The sequence below is a fragment of the Nelumbo nucifera genome, chromosome 7, assembly GCF_055504915.1.
Source record: "Nelumbo nucifera cultivar China Antique chromosome 7, China Antique-T2T, whole genome shotgun sequence".
NCBI lineage: Eukaryota > Viridiplantae > Streptophyta > Magnoliopsida > Proteales > Nelumbonaceae > Nelumbo > Nelumbo nucifera.
The window spans coordinates 45,983,826-46,000,939 of NC_142655.1; the positions used below are offsets into that span (position 1 = coordinate 45,983,826).

The window sequence follows — 17,114 nt, forward strand, 5'->3', positions numbered from 1 at the left end:
TAATAATCAAATCGTCCAAACTGTTCGACCTAGATGGTCGAACCACTGACCCAGAAACTAGTGGCCACAATGGTTCTGTTTCCGGATCGGTTTTTAAAACCTTGCTGTTGATTCTCAATAGGACTTCCTTATCTAGGGTACACACTCTCTTGATGCATCAAGCCATTTGTGAGGGCCCTATCCCAGGTTTAAGCCTTGTGATGTTATTTTTATATCTTTTCTTAAGTTAAACCAAAATTTTAGGGGGGGACCACAACCTGAGCAACTATAGTATATCGGAACTATGAAAATAAAACAAAGAAAGGCCTTTTATATTCAAACCATGTGAAATATAAGAAAGCCAAGAAAGATTACATTACAAAATTTGATAATTACTTGAGAATTTATAGAAGAAGAAAGAGACAACCCCCACTCGTAACTCAAACATTACATATCAATCTTATCTCAATCTCACCCACCCAAACATATCTAGCCTCATTCCTATCTCATAATGACTATAAAAGGAAAACCAAAAAGAACTTTGGTTTTGATTTTTGAATACATACATACAAACCCTGAAATTGAAATTTAAATGACCTCTTTCCCACTGATTGGTTCTCAAATTATACGAGGCTACACACATAGAAAACTTGTTACATGACAAAGGAAGATAAATAAAATACAAGGAAAGCAAGTGTGATGGAGTAGGTGGTCACAGATGTAGGCATTCGACCTTTGTCCTTCCTCAAGAACAAGGCCTCATACAGTGGCATGCTTATTATGCTTATGTATCCCGAAATTATAAGTTGCAGAGCCAAGTGATCAAGACCCCCTAATCCTACTTCAAGGATTTTTGGGGTTGTTTGGAGAAGGCAATACAAATTGAGTAAAGAAAGGGTTGTTGTAGGAATGAACATGGGGGATGGAACTGCAAACTCCATTATTTCTTGGTTGTATCTTTTCAAAGCTTCTTGATTTATGACTTTGCTAGTAATCTCAAATCCTGTTTCAGAGATTCCTACTGATTTTAAGATTATGACAATAACTGAAAAGAGATAAGAAGATGATCCTTTCATCATCCACATTCTTGTTTCATTCCACCACATCTTAATGGTTCCCTTTGCCCACATTAGCTCCCCCAGGCTAAAGATATGGGAAGCAATCCCTAGAGATGCAAAAACCTTAAACCAAGGATCTGTAACCTGCAATAAGGAAAGAGGGGAACAGATTAATGCAAGATTGCAAGGTTTTTAAAACTGGACCAAATAGGGAACCGTTCTGGGGTCCATTTTCCAAGTCGAATGGATGGACCGCTTCGACAAAAAAAATAAAACACAAAAAAAAAAAAAATTGTTCCCAGGTCAAATGGTTTGATGTTTTGACTGCCTGGGTCAACGGTTCACTGTCCAAATCAATGGTTCTTTTATCAAAAAGCAGTTTTGGGTAGACCTAGCAATTGGGTTGGGTGGTTTCGGTTTGAGTTGGGTCAAGACACTTCGGGTTGAATTTCGGGTTGGGTTGTCAAATGCTAAACCCTAACCCTAAATGTTCGGGTTAGGGTTGACCCATGGGTCAATTTGGGTCATCCCAAAAAACAACTGGAATCTAAAAACATAAAGAAAAAATACATGAAAAATGCCAAAATTAAAGGAAGTAACCTTAAAATTTCAAATACAAAATAATAAAAAACTTGAACATTTAACAATTCAAAGTGTAAACAATAAAGACTAAAGGCTAAATAGAAAAAATTAAAGAGTGGAAACTTCTAACAATGCATAAATAGTCCCAATTAGACCTAACAATTGGGTCAACGGGTTGACCCATGACCCAACCCAATTTTTTCGGATCGGGTCGGGTCATGTCATTCTCTCATTTATGTAGCTAGATATGAGACCCTTTACGGGTTTGGATGGGTCGGGTTCATAGGTTGGGTCAACTTTTTGTCAAGTCTTAAATGCAACCGGTCAAGTGACCGATTCTCAATTTTTCCGGTCCAACCATCCTGTCCAATCTTAGATTAATGTCAACACAACAAGAGAGAGAGAGCAAGATACCTGTGGAAACAAGGATATTCCATTGGCCATTGCCAAGGGAGGAATAAGTGCATAACACAACATGGGTAAGCACCAAAGAGCCCATAAAGTGTAAAAGCTATAACACATAATTTGTCCTAGCTTCAACCTTCCCACTCCATGAGTCCAAGGGCAGTAGTCTGAGAGGAAGATTTCAAGCGACCCAGTAGACCATCTCTTGTGTTGGATAAGTGTATCATTGGTGTTAACTGGGGCTAATCCCAAATATGCCTTCCTTTCTGGGCTGCAAAACACAGATTGCCATCCCCTTGAGTGGAAGACGAGGCCTGAGAAGACATCCTCCACTGCACACCCATACATCACACCCATCTGGGGAATACACAAATATTATCACTCTTGCTCAAGTAAATTAATTAAAGCACCTGAATACTGATAAGATTCATGTAAACTTAGAAAATGATCTAATATACTGATTAAGCAAAACTACTCTAATTCACTTGAATACTGATAAGAGTCAAGTTTCTAATCAAGATAGGTTTTTAACAGTAGAATTATTAGTTGGGATTGGGGTGAAACCGAATATAGATTGTAGAGTAGTGGTATGGACTTTTGGATATATAAGATGGCCATTTCAGTATATCAGAACCACCAGGAAGAGATACCTATAATTAGGGGTGTCAATTGGACTGGATTTGGTCCACTCCGATCCAGTCCAATGTGAGTCTATTACAAATGGGCCACGTCCAATCCAATTTAAAGATCATTTTGGATCGGTCCAATTCAATGTTTGGACCATCCAATCTGTTCAAATTCGTTTTAATTTAGATTGGTTTTAGCTCAAACAGGTTGATTGACACCTATATTCTTATCTTATATCAATGGTCCAGATATTGGCTTAATCTAACCCAATCCAATATAAATTTATTATAGAGAGATCAGGTCCAATCCAATCTAATAAATATTTTGGACCAGATTGGTCCAATCCAATATTTCTTTTTAGTCCATCCAATCCATCCAATTTGATTTTGGACTGGACAGGACCGGCCCATTGACACCCTTACTTATAAGGCTAGAATGTTTAGTGTTTTAAGTTTGTTGTGGCATAAAATAGCTTTAATTGATATTTGAAACTATGTATAATTTTCTGAATGGGTCGAACCACCTCTGACCCAATGTCCAAAACTGTTGTTTCTGGTTCAAGTGTGACAACATTTTTGTAGGCAGTCCTGATTAAAGCATTAGTCTAGGAGCAAGAACCGGATGCATGGACCGGGTTTGTTGTTGAACCAGGTTTCCAGTTTGGCCAGTGAGATGGCCCTGCTTTACAAGAAATAAGAAGGAAAATAGTTGTTAACTTGTTTTGAGCAAAAATAAAAAATAAAAGTGAATGAAAACATTTTCAATAGAAATAACTAAAGAGAAATGAGAAATCAAAGTATAAGGACAATGGAGATTCTTTTTTGCATACTTCTTTGCCCCATGGTTTGCCCATCTCGTAGTCACACCTTATGAGTTCCTTTGCTTTCTCTTCCAACTCAGTCCAGTTTTTGCTTCCTTTAACTACATTCAATCAACATAGAGAGACAAAATGTGAGATCAGGTAATAGAATTTCCTCAATGCTGCTATACTTATTTTGATTTCTCTTTGGGTTGAAGCACAAACATTTCTTTAGGCTAGGTTTGGAAACGATGAAAGTGGACTGTAAATCCCGGTTCAGGGTAAATTTGCACTCTGGTTCACTTTTTGTATTTGGCAATATTACATTTATGCATTGACACTGATAGAAATAAGATGTAAAAATACATCAATAAAAAGAAAGTAAATTTGCATTCAAGTGAGCTTTTGATAAAAAAAGGCATATGTTTTATTGGAATTCGCATTTGCATCCATTACAGTTAAAAGTCTGTTTTGTAAGAAGGTAAATTTATCAATGCAAAACTAACCAACTTTGCTATTTATATGAATCATTTTACATTCTACATATTTGCGTTCATACTTATTTACATCGTTTCCAAACACAACCTTTAGTTCTTAACTAAGTGCAATTCATACCTGATTTGTCTTCCAACTTAATTGGAAAATTAGGGTCAAATTTCCTCCCGTTCAGAGATTCACGACGATGGACTGAACCTGTTCCAGCATACATGGGACCATTGTGTGCATTGGTGCCAAAAAACTCAATCTGCCAAATAAGAAGAAAATATTAAAACATAAAGGGAAGTTCTCTAATGTGGATTTTATTTTTTGAATTTCAAAAACAAATCAAAACATCTGCCTTAAAATTGCATGAGTTTTTGAAACAAAAAATAACTTTCAAAACCAAGGTTCAAAGTATCGATACGATACGAGCGAGTTTCGGTCGTATCATATCGGTACTTAGAAACGACTGAAACTTTATCTTTTTTTTTACATTTTGGTTTTTTGGGAAGCTTTTAGCATGCTTTTTATTATTAAAAAAAAATTGGAGGTGCAGGTGTTTCGGACCGTATCTTTTTCAAAAGATACGATACAATACGCCCCATATCGGGCATATCGTATCAATACTTTGAACCTTGTTCAAAACATATCAGAGTGTTCAGTATAGTGGCAACACATATTTCTCATAAATTTATATTAATCAACCCAAAACGCAACAAAAACACAATGCCACTGTATCAAATACCTCCATTGTCCTCATTTTAGAAACTATCGTTTTGATGATTTAAAAAACATGCATGATTTTTCAAATGATTCGACTATAATATAGAAAAGATATGATATCTGAAAAACAACTGACCAATAAATTGGAATCATATACGTGATAGTGAATAAGGTGCTATTTATGAAAATTCATGGGTGGGTTTTTATTGGTCAAAACTCTTTCCATACCATATCTTTTCGGTATTTTAGATTTTCCCTTTTTCAAAACAAAATCAACTTATTTATTCTTCTCAAAACAAAAACACAATTCTGTCTCAATTTTTTTCCTGTCAAAAATGAATTAAAACAAAAACATTCATGTTATACAAAGCCACTAAATTTTATCAGAAAAATGGAGGAAAAATAAAAACAAAAAAACCCATTTGATGTGTTTTTCACCTCATAAATTCTCTTGACACCATTAGCATACAAATCATTCTTTGTGACACCATTGAAGCTCTGAGGAAATTGAACATAACCAATGCGATGGCCTTCTTTGGGGTCCAAGAAAAAGCATACAGCATCACGTAGCGCTTGTGAGTTATTTGAGTGCATATCACAATCAACATTGAGGATTAGCGGGGCGTTGCTCATCAATGATGAAACTCGATTCTGTGAAAAAGAAATATATTCAAAATTTTCAAAGGAGATGCTAGTAAAATTCACAGTGAAAATGTGATTTTATTAGGAAAATATATTTTGGATGAACTGGGCTATTCAAGGACATTACATGCTGAGTTTTGAAAACATCAAATATATTAATTACGTAATTATTTTCTTAAATTATTAAATCATATTCTTTTAAATGTTTTCTAAGGGTGCAATTTGGGTTGGGTTCGTTTGAGAATTTGTTAAATTTTTAATGGGCCTTAACCCTAACCCGAGCCCAATGTAGTTTAAATTCATCAAATCGGGCAATGGGCTTGTAATCCTAAGGTTTTGACAGAGTGAGGATTAGTTGAACATAATAACTGTTCGACGGTCTAATGAATCAATGACAACTCTCTATGTAGGGGTGCAAATGGATAGGATCATGATCCAATCCAATCCGAAGTCCGATCTTATATTGTTCGATTTGGATATATCTGCTTTGGATTTTCGGATTGGGTCGAATAACTAAATCATATTCATATATATATGTTATGTATTTATTTATTTATATATAATATATATTTACATATTTTATTTATTTATTCATACGTATGTTATTTATATTACATTTTTGTAAATATTTTATACTATTTATTTTTTTACAAAAAAATTGTATATATATTGATGAAAATAATTGAAAAATACAAGTATTTTTTGTTTTTTTTATTTAAACAGTTATATTTTTTCTTTTAATAATTTATTAATTTTTTTAAAATTAATTTAGATTGAATCAAATTCGGATATCCAATATCTTGATTTGATTCGAATTTAAAACGAACATGGGACCATTGGATCGACAGTATCCGAATTGGTTTTGACAAATGTCCTTAAACCCCACCCCTCTCCATGCTTCATTGTCCACAATATGGCAATGGCATGCAAGAAAACAGAGATGATAAGAAACAATTTCACAATGTTGTAGGACTTGGACCGGACATTGGCTTGGTGAACCACAGTTAACTCATAAGGTCCTTTTTTTTAAGGTTTTTTTCCAAGGTTTTTAAAATAAAATTGGACAATGAACCGGTCAGGGGTCCGGTTCCCCGTTGAACAGTCCAATCATTCAAACTGAATAGATAGTCCATTCTAACAAAAAAAAAATTAAAAAACAACTAAAACCATTGGATGGTTCAAACAATTTAGACTGTTTGACCACTCGGGTCAGTAATTTACTGAACAAATCAATAGTTTTTGGCGAAATAACGGTTCAAGGGTAACACGGAACCTGTCACCTGACCAGTTCCCAGTTTTTCTGGTCGAATCATCCAGTCCGATCCAGTTTCGAAAGCCATGGTTTTTACAGGTTGAACAGCTTAACTGACTATTTAACAGGTAAAACCATGACTCATTTTGTTTTTCTCTGGTTTTGTCTAATTGACAAAAATTCAATTTAATGTCCATAAATTATCAGTTTAAGAGAAAATACCAGGGCATTCAAGGCGCCAGCTTTGTAGTGGTGAGGGTGACCGGACCGTTTTTCTCTTGACACGTATACAAGTGTTGGCATTGGTTTACCTTCCACATCAACATCCTTCCCGTTCCCTTGTAACAGAACCTAAAGAAACATCAATAGGCATTAGAACAAAGAAATAAGATAGTGCATTTAATAGAAGTAAAACTAGAAAAATAAATTTGTGCTATAGATGAGTGGTAAAATTCATGGTTTTCAAAACCAGACCAGATCGGACGGTTGGACCAGAAAAACCGGGAACCGGTCATTTGACCTGTTCCGTTTTTCCCCAAAATCGTTTTTTTTTCTCTAAAACCGTTGATTTTGGTCAGCAAACCACTGAACCGGCCAGTTAACTGTGCGAATGGGTTTTGACTGTTTTTCAATTTTTTTTTTATTTTTTTCAAAACGGGTTGAACAGCCGGACCGTTCAAACTGGTAACTGGACCCCTGACCGGTTTGGCCACCAGGTCGGTTTTAAAAACCATGGTAAAATTAGAAAAGATATAGTAAGAAATGAAGTCGTAGACCTAAGAGAAGATCCCATAGGTGATAAAATGATAAAAAGTAGATTGAGGTGGTTTGGTCATGTGCATACAATACCGTCTATAATGTCCATAGATGAAGTGATCTATTACAAGTTAAAGGGATTAGAAGAATAAGAAATTATTTGGGTGGAAGTGTAAGAAATGATTTAATCACACATAATTTGACAATGGATTTGGCATTAAAGGTCTGTTTTGGCTCATAGTCGGAATCGGAATCGGAATCGGAATCGGAATCGAAATCGAAATCGAAATCGAAATCTTTTGGTATCAGAATTGGAATGGTCTGTTTCCATAGTCTGTTTGGTTCAAGCAATAATGGGAATGAGAATTGTAATTACTAGTGGCCCTCTCCATTGCCATTCTTTTTCATTCAGAATATATACTTCAGCTTTCCTCAAACGGTCCCTTAAAAGAAAACAATAAATAGAGTTGAATAAAAGGAATTGTATTTGTATATTCAAGTAATGGGACCTCATTTGTTTAACTTGTAAGTTGTAACAGTCAAAAGAAAATGGTTCATCCAAGCTTGTGGTTGATGTGATGTGTCATATTTATAACAATGGGCCCACACGGGAAGGGCAAACTTAGCCGGATGAGGGATGAATAAGGCTAAAAATTAAAAACCAAATCTAAAGGCCTGTTTGGGAGGGTCGAGCTGTAGTTTCAGCTAAGTTGGTCGAGCTGTTGATTTGTGCTATCTTATATTTCTCAACAGAAGGTAATTTTTTGTCCGTCCACATGAGGCCCGCCTTTCAAAGGAGAGACCACTACCTTTCACCCCTCCCAAACGGAATTAGGATATGCTCCTCACACAGGGCGCCTCCCAACGACCTCACAAGTGTATTCCACCCGTCCATCATGAATTTAAAATATCTCCCATAAGTAATAATAGATAAGTACAACAGACAGGCACAAAAACCTAACTACCTTAGCCCAAGCTAAAGGCTGGATATTTGAACCCAATCAAGCACAAACCAGGCCAGCTGTCAAGTTACATTGGGAAAAGGAGAGAAGTAAACCAACCACAAGTATGGTCTGATGGTCACGAGGATTGATCTCAGAGTCCCACTCCCTGAACCCTTTGTGCCCTCTCCGAGTTACCTCTGGCACTTTTTTTGATTTCCCCACGATTTTTATACGATTTTGCATCTCTTCAAATTTAGCCTGTCCAATAAACAAGCCACTGTGTAAATAAGTAAACAATTAACAGATAAATAAATAATTGAAGAGTCCATTTCTGCAACAAAAAGCACCACCTTAGTACCTTAGAATGATTCATTAAGAATATATAAATAATTAAGGATCTATTTTTACTTTTAAGCTTTGGGTTGTGGGAAATAAAACTGAGCAGAAAAAAAGTGCTTTGAGCATTTGATGAGAAGTATCTTTAGTAAAACATAAATGTGGTCAAAACACTTTTAAGCCCCAAATGTAAAGCTTAAAATTCGGGACTCTGATAAATAAGGAAGAATGGTGCCAGGCGTAAGGTGCCAATTGGAAGGTTGATAAGGTCATGGGCTATCTCCGTTCTGTAGCCCTTTGAAAAAAAACAAAACTATAATAATATCCAATTTTCAATAGGTTAAATAAAGGGATTCGACTATGATGTCGAAAAGAAATGATAATGGAGTTCGTAGTTAGAACTATAATTGGAATCAGAATCAAAATTTTCTGGAATCGGAATGGTCCATTTCCATAGTCTGTTTGGTTCAGACAGGAATAGGAATTGGAATGGGAATTAAAATCATCAGGAATGGGATTTCATTCCCAAGGGAGGGGTAGGGAATGGTCATTCCCTCAAATGGGGAAATGCCATTCCTGCAGGAATGGGAATGGGATTCCGATTCTACCCAACCAAACAGTTAGAATTAGAATAACCCATTCTAATTCCGATTCCAGACCCCTATTCCCGTGAACCAAACGGGGCCTTAGAACTGATCAACTGGCACCATGAAAATAAGAATCAATAAGGTGGGTTTCACCAAAATTTGTAGGGCTGAGGGGGAAATTGTGATGAGTCCAAATCAGCCCCCCACAACATCCCACAGCACATACCCGCTGTGTATTGGTAACATCTCCCGATGATAATACTAGGAATGATGATGTTATCATCGGGAGATGTTCCTAATACATGGTGGGGATGTGCTGTGGGACGTTGTGGGGGGCAGTCTTGTGGGGAGCTGATTCGGTATCCATTGATTGCCTGATTGGTTACAGCCTTTACGGTATATGTCTTTCCAACATTATACATTTTTTTCTCTGGAAAGGGATTTGAGTCCTTAAAGCCTGAGTGTCAAACAGAAGGGTAGGAATCTTCTACTCATAAAAATGTTCCCAATACAGTCCTAACTAGACCTGTTCGTGGGCCAGGTTGGATTTGGATCAGGCTTTGTCTATGTATCAACAGCCTAACTATCGGGCCTAGGTCTTGAGTCTGAGCCCGATCTTCATATAAAGCCCGAAGCCCAGGTTTGAGCTTGGACATGACCAGAAATTTGAAAACAGAATTTTTTTATTCAATAAAAAAGTGTTTTAATTTTATTAAAAACCTTCAAAATTAAAAAATAATAAAAGATCTCACTATTACTTAAAAAAAGAAAAGAGAAACAAAAAAAAATATTGTATATATTTTTATTAAATAAAATATATATTTATTATTTAATATATATTATCAAGTCGGGCTTAAACTCGGACTAAGTTTTCTTCAAAAAGCCTGAACCCGACATAAAAAAAAAAGATCAAACCTTATATTTTAGGCCCGAACCAAAGTGTAGTCCATGAATAAGTGTAGTCCTAACGGACCATAGCATTTGTTGTTAGCAGATCTAAACTCCAAACAAAATACTAACAAGCCAATATTCTTGAACATAGAGCCGGACTAACTGTTGGGTGGACCTAACAATTTTTTGGGGGGCACATGCCACAGTTATATGTTCTCAGACTAAGGTTTAATTAAAAAATAAAAGGTTTTTATCTGACCCAATCCACCCATAACAGCAGAAAATTGTTGGCCGTTAACTCCTTTCAAGTTTTGACACGTGGCATCTGGGTTTAAACATAGCGTCTCATTAACTGAAGTTAGAAATCTATTATTATAATTTTATTTTTAAATTAAAGAAAAAAAAGAATCACCCGTTTCTTTTAGAGGAGGTAACACCACGAAAACTACAAAGCACATGGAGATCCGGAGTTGTTTTCTATAGCCGCTTACGCACTGCACGTTGGTGGTTGGTAATTGGGAATAGGGATGGCAATTTTCTCCAAACCCAGATGCATGATCCAATCCTATCCTATTTGTTCAATTTTGAATCATCCTTAGTTAGATCTTATGATTCGATTAGAAATTGAATGGATTCGGATTATCTTTTATTCGATCTTATATATTTATAAATATAAATAAAAACATAAATATAATATATATATATATATATTATTTATTTATTTATAAATATATTATTTATATTGTATTTTTATAAACTTGTTATATTATTTATATGATGAAAATAATTAAAAAATACTTTTATTTTAATTTTTTTATTTAAATTGGTATATTTTATTTATTTTTAATAATTTATTGATTTTTAAAGAAAACAATTCGAATTGAATTAGATCCAAAGATCCTACTGGATTCGAATTCGAATAGAGTCCTATCAGATCTGATTGGATCGGATCCGACATGAACAATATCGGACCGGATTCGAATATACCCTAATTCAAATCCGATCCGATCCGTTTGTATCCCTAGATAGGGATTAATAGAACCCCCGATCGGAATCAGGTTTGGGGATGGAGATTCAGGTTCCTTCCCCGCCTTGATTCTGATTATATATGTACATATATATTAAATGCTATTTATTTTAAATATGTATTATTATATTATTTATATTATATATATATATATATATTTCAAAATATATTTAAAACATTATTTATAATTTAAATTTTTTATTTATTTTAAGTAAATTTATTTTTCAAAAAAATATTGTCATCTAAAAATTTTCAGGGATTCCAATCCCCATGAGGAACCCATCCCCGTCAGGGATCGGGGATGGAGGACAAATTTTATCCCCGATGGGGTTCGAAGACGTGGATGGGGGTTAATATCAGAATCGGGATCGGGGATGGAAGACAAATTTTATCCCCGACGGGGATCGAAGACGTGAATGGGGGTTAATATCAGAATCGGGATCGGGGATGGAGGACAAATTTTATCCCCGATAGGGATCGAAGACGTGGATGGGGGTTAATATCAGAATCGGGGTTGGGGACGGGGAATATGATCCCTGCCCCAAACCTGCCCTCTTGTCAGTCCTAATTAGGACTTACGATTGTAATCCAATCCAAAATCCGATCAGATTTAAAGACTCAAATTCAAATTCGAATTCATTAAGATTTAATCCAATTATGTTATAAATTTTCTAAAATAACAGAAAAATTAAAACATTTATTTATTTCTCAACTTTTATATATAATAAATTAATATAAATATAACATACTAAATTTATTATATATATAATATAATATATAGAATATGTTTGTATAATTTAAATATAATTATATAAAATTTATATATTAAAATTAATAATTATTATAATATAATTGGATTTGGATTTTAATCAAATCAAATGAGATTAATTAAATTCGAATCCGATCTTATTATTAATTGGATGTAGATTGTAACATCCAATGTTTAGAGAACCGGGCCGATATAGAACCGGAGAAAGGAGAGGTTCACAGGTCAGAGGTTCGACTAGGGTCGAATTGTGATGATGTGGCATATACATATATATTACGAATCATATAAATACCATATATAATATATTTTATAACTTTTAATGTATTTAAATATGGTGGATGGATGGTAAGCTTTTTAATTTTTAAAACAAATGACTAGGGTTCAAGCCTTTTGACTTACATTTTTTTTAAATACGTGCATAATAATGTAATATGTATAATAAGTAGTAATTAATTTATATAAATAAAAAAATGAATTAGTGGTAATTAAGTTATCAATGAAAATAAGAGGTACTGGATTCAAATCATGTAACAACATTCTAAAGTAGACCGGTCAATTTCATGAAATCGGGACTAGTTCACCAGTTTTCTAGTTCAACCAGCCAATCAGTCGGTTTTCAATGGGTTTTAAACTAATCCAGTCAGCGATTACATCATCTGAATTCAGAATAATTGGATTAGGCCTCGGATTTTTGAACATCATTGACAGGCCTACAGGGCTGTCTACTTCATTAGTTTAGTGTTTAATCGTTGTCACAAGGTATGGAGTTGTTTGCACGATGGAACTTTTAAATAAGACAAAAAATAATATAAATTTATGTAGAGTATGTGAAACTATCCATTTGCACTAAAATGCAACTTAAATTATAATGAAATAAACTAGACACCGAAAAAAAAATATTTAAATTAGACTTAGATGAACCAACTAACTGAAAATATTATAAAACTCTTTCCCCAATTCTTCTTAATAAAACCCGTCTATCGCATTTATGCTTTTATTGTATCTGCTCCACACCCAAGGCGCCTCACACCACCGACCTCACAGGCACATCCCACCGGAGAATATTTCCCATAAATAATAAAATGTAAATATGGAAGATGTTCAATGCACGGTGAGATATGCCTGTGAGGTCGGTGTGAGGCGCCATACGTGAGGAGCAGATCCGGTCTCTACATTGTATTCCGATCTGCTGACCACAAAACGCTGGCCACAGATCCGTAGTGGTAGTACAGTCGTTCCCGACATCCACAACCCTTGATTAGTAACTAAAAAAATGTAAACATTTACTAAGAAAAACGAACATGAGAAATCAATATATTATATACCTTCACCAGATCGTAGTCCCGCCGGAAACTCTGACAACCACCGCCGACATCCATATTTTCAGCCGAGAAATATGCTTGTGGAGCTGGTGGCTCGACTTTGTACTTTCGACAGAACGGCAGCCAGTGTTTTGCAAATAAGGAAGCTTGGTAGATAGCGTGAAATGTCAATTCTGATCCACCATCGTCGGAAAGATAGAAGGCTAGCTTGTTAGCATCGTAATCGTAAGCCATGAGTGAAAGAAGTGTGTCAGCCACAAGCATCGGTGGCTCTCTGTCGGGGTCGGCGGTGCACACGAACAAGTCCACCGGGGGAAGGTTGGACGGAAGGCGATCAGGGTATGTGACGTGGAACGTGGGGGCCCAGCGGAAGCCTTGTTGGAAGACCCATGTGGCTGCAAACCAGAATTCTGCGAGAGAGACGAGCAGCCATAGTATGGGGTGGTCGGATGGGATATGGGTAAGACGGTAGTAGCAGAGGGAAAAGATTCCGGCAATGAAGGCGATGAAGTAGAGCTTGTAAAGAAGACGACCACTGGCTATGCGAGTAGTAAACAGGCGGTCGGTGATGGTCGCTGCCATTTTCCGGCCACGGCTGGTGGTGGTAGTGGGTAGACTGCTATTATTTATAGGGACTCGACAACTCTCTTGTAACACTTCGTCATCCATCCCACGAGCTACGGATGCAAAATTTGTCCCACGGATGGCACGTGGAGGAAACGAATGAGTGAGGAGTTCAGATCTGTGCGCTTCCCACAATATCATCGGGTCTGATATAATTATTGGGAGATGTCACAATGCACGGCGGAAATATGTTGTGAAATCATGAGTGAATTCGTTGTCGAGAGAGATGGATGGAGAGAGCAATCTTTTTTTTTCTTATTTTTTGTTACGCTTATTGTGGATGAAGAGAGTTCGTTTTTTGTCGTTACGCTTATGTTCTTTTTTTTTTGTTTGTTTGTTTCTAGTAAATAAGAGGGCAACATTTTATTCTCAATATCAATAAAAGATAATAATTTTATAAAATAATAAAAATTAGGTAACATTTTTTTTTTTTAAATATCAAAGAATTCATCGCCTTCCTCTTCTTCTTTTCGTTGTCTTCCTCTGCCCTTTGTCTTTTCTCTTTTAGTCTCTTGCACTCAAAAACCCAAACAAAAAAGAGAACGGAAACACATCGACGACGTCATTTCTTTCTGTCTCGCTCTCTCAGCGGCAACAGTAAGAGATGCTATACAGTATCAGCGCCATTGTAGCGATAAAGAGGCATCGCTCTCTCAGTCTTGCTCTCAGCGATTGAGAGATGATGTACAGTATCGGGAAAGAGGCGGTAAGAACCGTGAGAACCGCTCTTCTTCTGGACAGTGGTAAGAGATGATGTACAGCGAATAAAGAGGCATCTCTCTCAGCGTCGGTAATCTGTCGACCGAACACAGCGAATAAAGAGACATTAGTGTGTCCTTTTTCCCGCGAGAACCGTTGTTCTCCAATAGGTATATTAGAAGTGGGATGACGCCATTTCTCGCGAGAACCACCGTTAATGCATCCTTCATCGAGGTTTCAAATCCGAATAGAGAGGAAGAGGAAGGCGATGAACAATATCATTGCCCTTCCTTGATATTTTCAAAAAAAATTACCTCATCTTTATTATTTTATAAAATTATTATAAATTGGTTTGTTTAACATATAAAAAAAATAATGATTATTAGATAAAAATGTATTTTTTGACACTTTTGTACTTTGAGAAGATAGTATTGTTCTACCTATTTTTTGGATATAATTTTATGTGATTTTAGGTGGTGTTCGACACTGTGTTTATCTCATGGATAGGACCGTTTATGGGATGAACACCCGTCCACACCCCGATTTCTCATCCAAGGCAAAATCTCGTGGTTAGGGACCGTTTGCACTTGATTTTTGATCCCCTACTTCACACTTTCCTGAAAGGCTGAAACCCTATTGTCTGTTTCACATTTTAATATTATTGTCAATAAAATATTAATTATTTTACTTAATTTTTTAATTTTTTTAAAATTTTATGTTTTATCAATAAAATAATATTTTAAATATATTTTTTAAAATTTTAATTATTTTATTATTGTTTTATAAAAAAATAATATTTATTGGTTAATGTTAATTCATTGATGCATTTTCAATATATTTATCATATAAAATGCAAAAGTTAGATATTTTATGATTAACTATGTAGATCAAGGTTTTCAAACCACCGTTGACCCAGTCGGCCTAGGAACTGTCTAGGCAAGCGGTTCGTTTTACCCAAACCCAGTTTTTGGCAAAAAAACTATTGAAAAAGTTAACAACCCGTTGACCCAAGCGGTCAAACCATTGCCCCATCGCCCCATTCAATGTTTTTTTACCACACAATTTGTCCACAGGTCAGAATAACTTTGAACTGTGGTGTGGTGTGAATTGGTCCCTGCCAAGGTTCAAAGTATCGATACAATACACATATCAACAATATCGTATCGGTACTTAGAAACGCCCGAAACTCTTTTTTTTTAGTTTTTTTTTTCAAATTTTGGTTTTTTGGGAAGCTAAAAACAATTTTTTTTTATTAAAAAAAGTCGGGGTTCCGAAACACCTAGAAATAGGCATTTTGGAGCATATCATTTTCAAAAGATACGATACAATACGCCCAATACGGGGTGTATCGTATCAATACTTTAAACCATGGTCCCTGTCATAGGATGTGGTGTGGACTAGTCCACACCCACCAATTTCTCATCCACACTAAGGAACACCCCCTAATTAACTTTTTTTTGTTAAAATTAATGCTTTGGAGCATAAGATAGTTGAATCATTTAATGGTGGGCCCATACTTTGTACCAATTCCAAACAAACAAGATAAATGCAAAAACAATTTAAAATGTAAACCATATTTGCATTCATGAACAAAAAAATGGACAAATATCCATCGTACATATTTGTATTTAGATTGCAACCAAAAACGCAGACTATAATAGCATTATATGTTGAATTTGATGTATGAAAAATAAATTCAAGAAATACGTACGGATAAGAATCTTTTATTAGTTTTAAGTCAAATTCCTAACCACACCCACCGCCCTAATTATTTGAATACTATAATAGCTTAAGTTTGGATATCTTATTTATATCGTTTAAATAATTGAATCGATTTTGGATGTGATTTAATTCAATTCGATAAATATTTAAATTCTGCTTATTTTATTTATATATTTTATATAAATAAATATTTATTTTATGTATTTATTAATTATTTAAAATAATTAATTGATTGAATTTGAATTAAATCAAATATTCAAATTTATAATTAAATTCAAAGTTGGATATTGATTTTTAATGTCCACTAGATATTAAATTTTTTAATTGAATTTAAACCACTATTAAATTTGGATAATGGATATTCACTCACCTCACTGCCCCGCCCTCTCTCTACATGGCTGAGTGGTTGGCTCAATTTTTGCCTTTTTGGGCTTGCGATAAGCCAATAACCTTTTCGCCATGCCATATATCGACGGATGAATTATTTTCGTCGCTATAAGTAAATATATACGGATAATAAAATCCACCGCCAACTTTTTTACCCATTCTCTCGTAAATGAAATATACTTTTACCAACGTTCAAATTATCGAATACGTATTGGTCGATACGTATCATTTTGGGATCCTATCGATACATTCTTATAGTGGGTGCATCGGGGGTCTGACCGGTTCAGGGGATGGAGGAGATCTAAACCGACTCCCCTGAATCGGTTTTAAAAAAAAACTAAAAAAAAATAGTATTGATTTGCCTAATACGCCCATATTGGTGTATCAGGCGTATCGATATTTTGAGCTTTGCTTTCAGTCTTGGCTTAAAAAAAACTGTCTATATAGAATAAAATAAAAAATTAAATAAAATATCAAAAGTTGCACAGGCTTTACCTAGAATT

The 17,114-nt window shown here is 35.2% G+C and overlaps 1 protein-coding gene across 4 annotated transcripts; it reads right to left on the reverse strand.

The window, feature by feature from the left end:
* Positions 1-290: 290 nt before the first annotated feature.
* LOC104609477 (cellulose synthase-like protein E6) lies at positions 291-13,922 on the reverse strand. Of its 4 annotated transcripts, XM_010275809.3 has the most exons (8): positions 13,183-13,922; positions 8,365-8,505; positions 6,770-6,898; positions 5,092-5,304; positions 4,066-4,195; positions 3,481-3,572; positions 2,034-2,381; positions 291-1,181 (listed from the first exon to the last, which is right to left on the reverse strand). In XM_010275809.3, the coding sequence occupies exons 1-8, from the start codon at positions 13,846-13,848 to the stop codon at positions 633-635; spliced, it is 2,268 nt and encodes a 755-aa protein (XP_010274111.2). In that variant the 5' UTR covers positions 13,849-13,922; the 3' UTR covers positions 291-632. The 4 variants fall into 4 exon arrangements, with proteins under 4 accessions (XP_010274111.2, XP_010274113.2, XP_010274112.2 ...); XM_010275811.3 differs by lacking the exon at positions 5,092-5,304 and having other exon boundaries at positions 13,183-13,920; XM_010275810.3 differs by lacking the exon at positions 8,365-8,505 and having other exon boundaries at positions 13,183-13,890.
* Between the last annotated feature and the right edge of the window lie 3,192 nt (positions 13,923-17,114).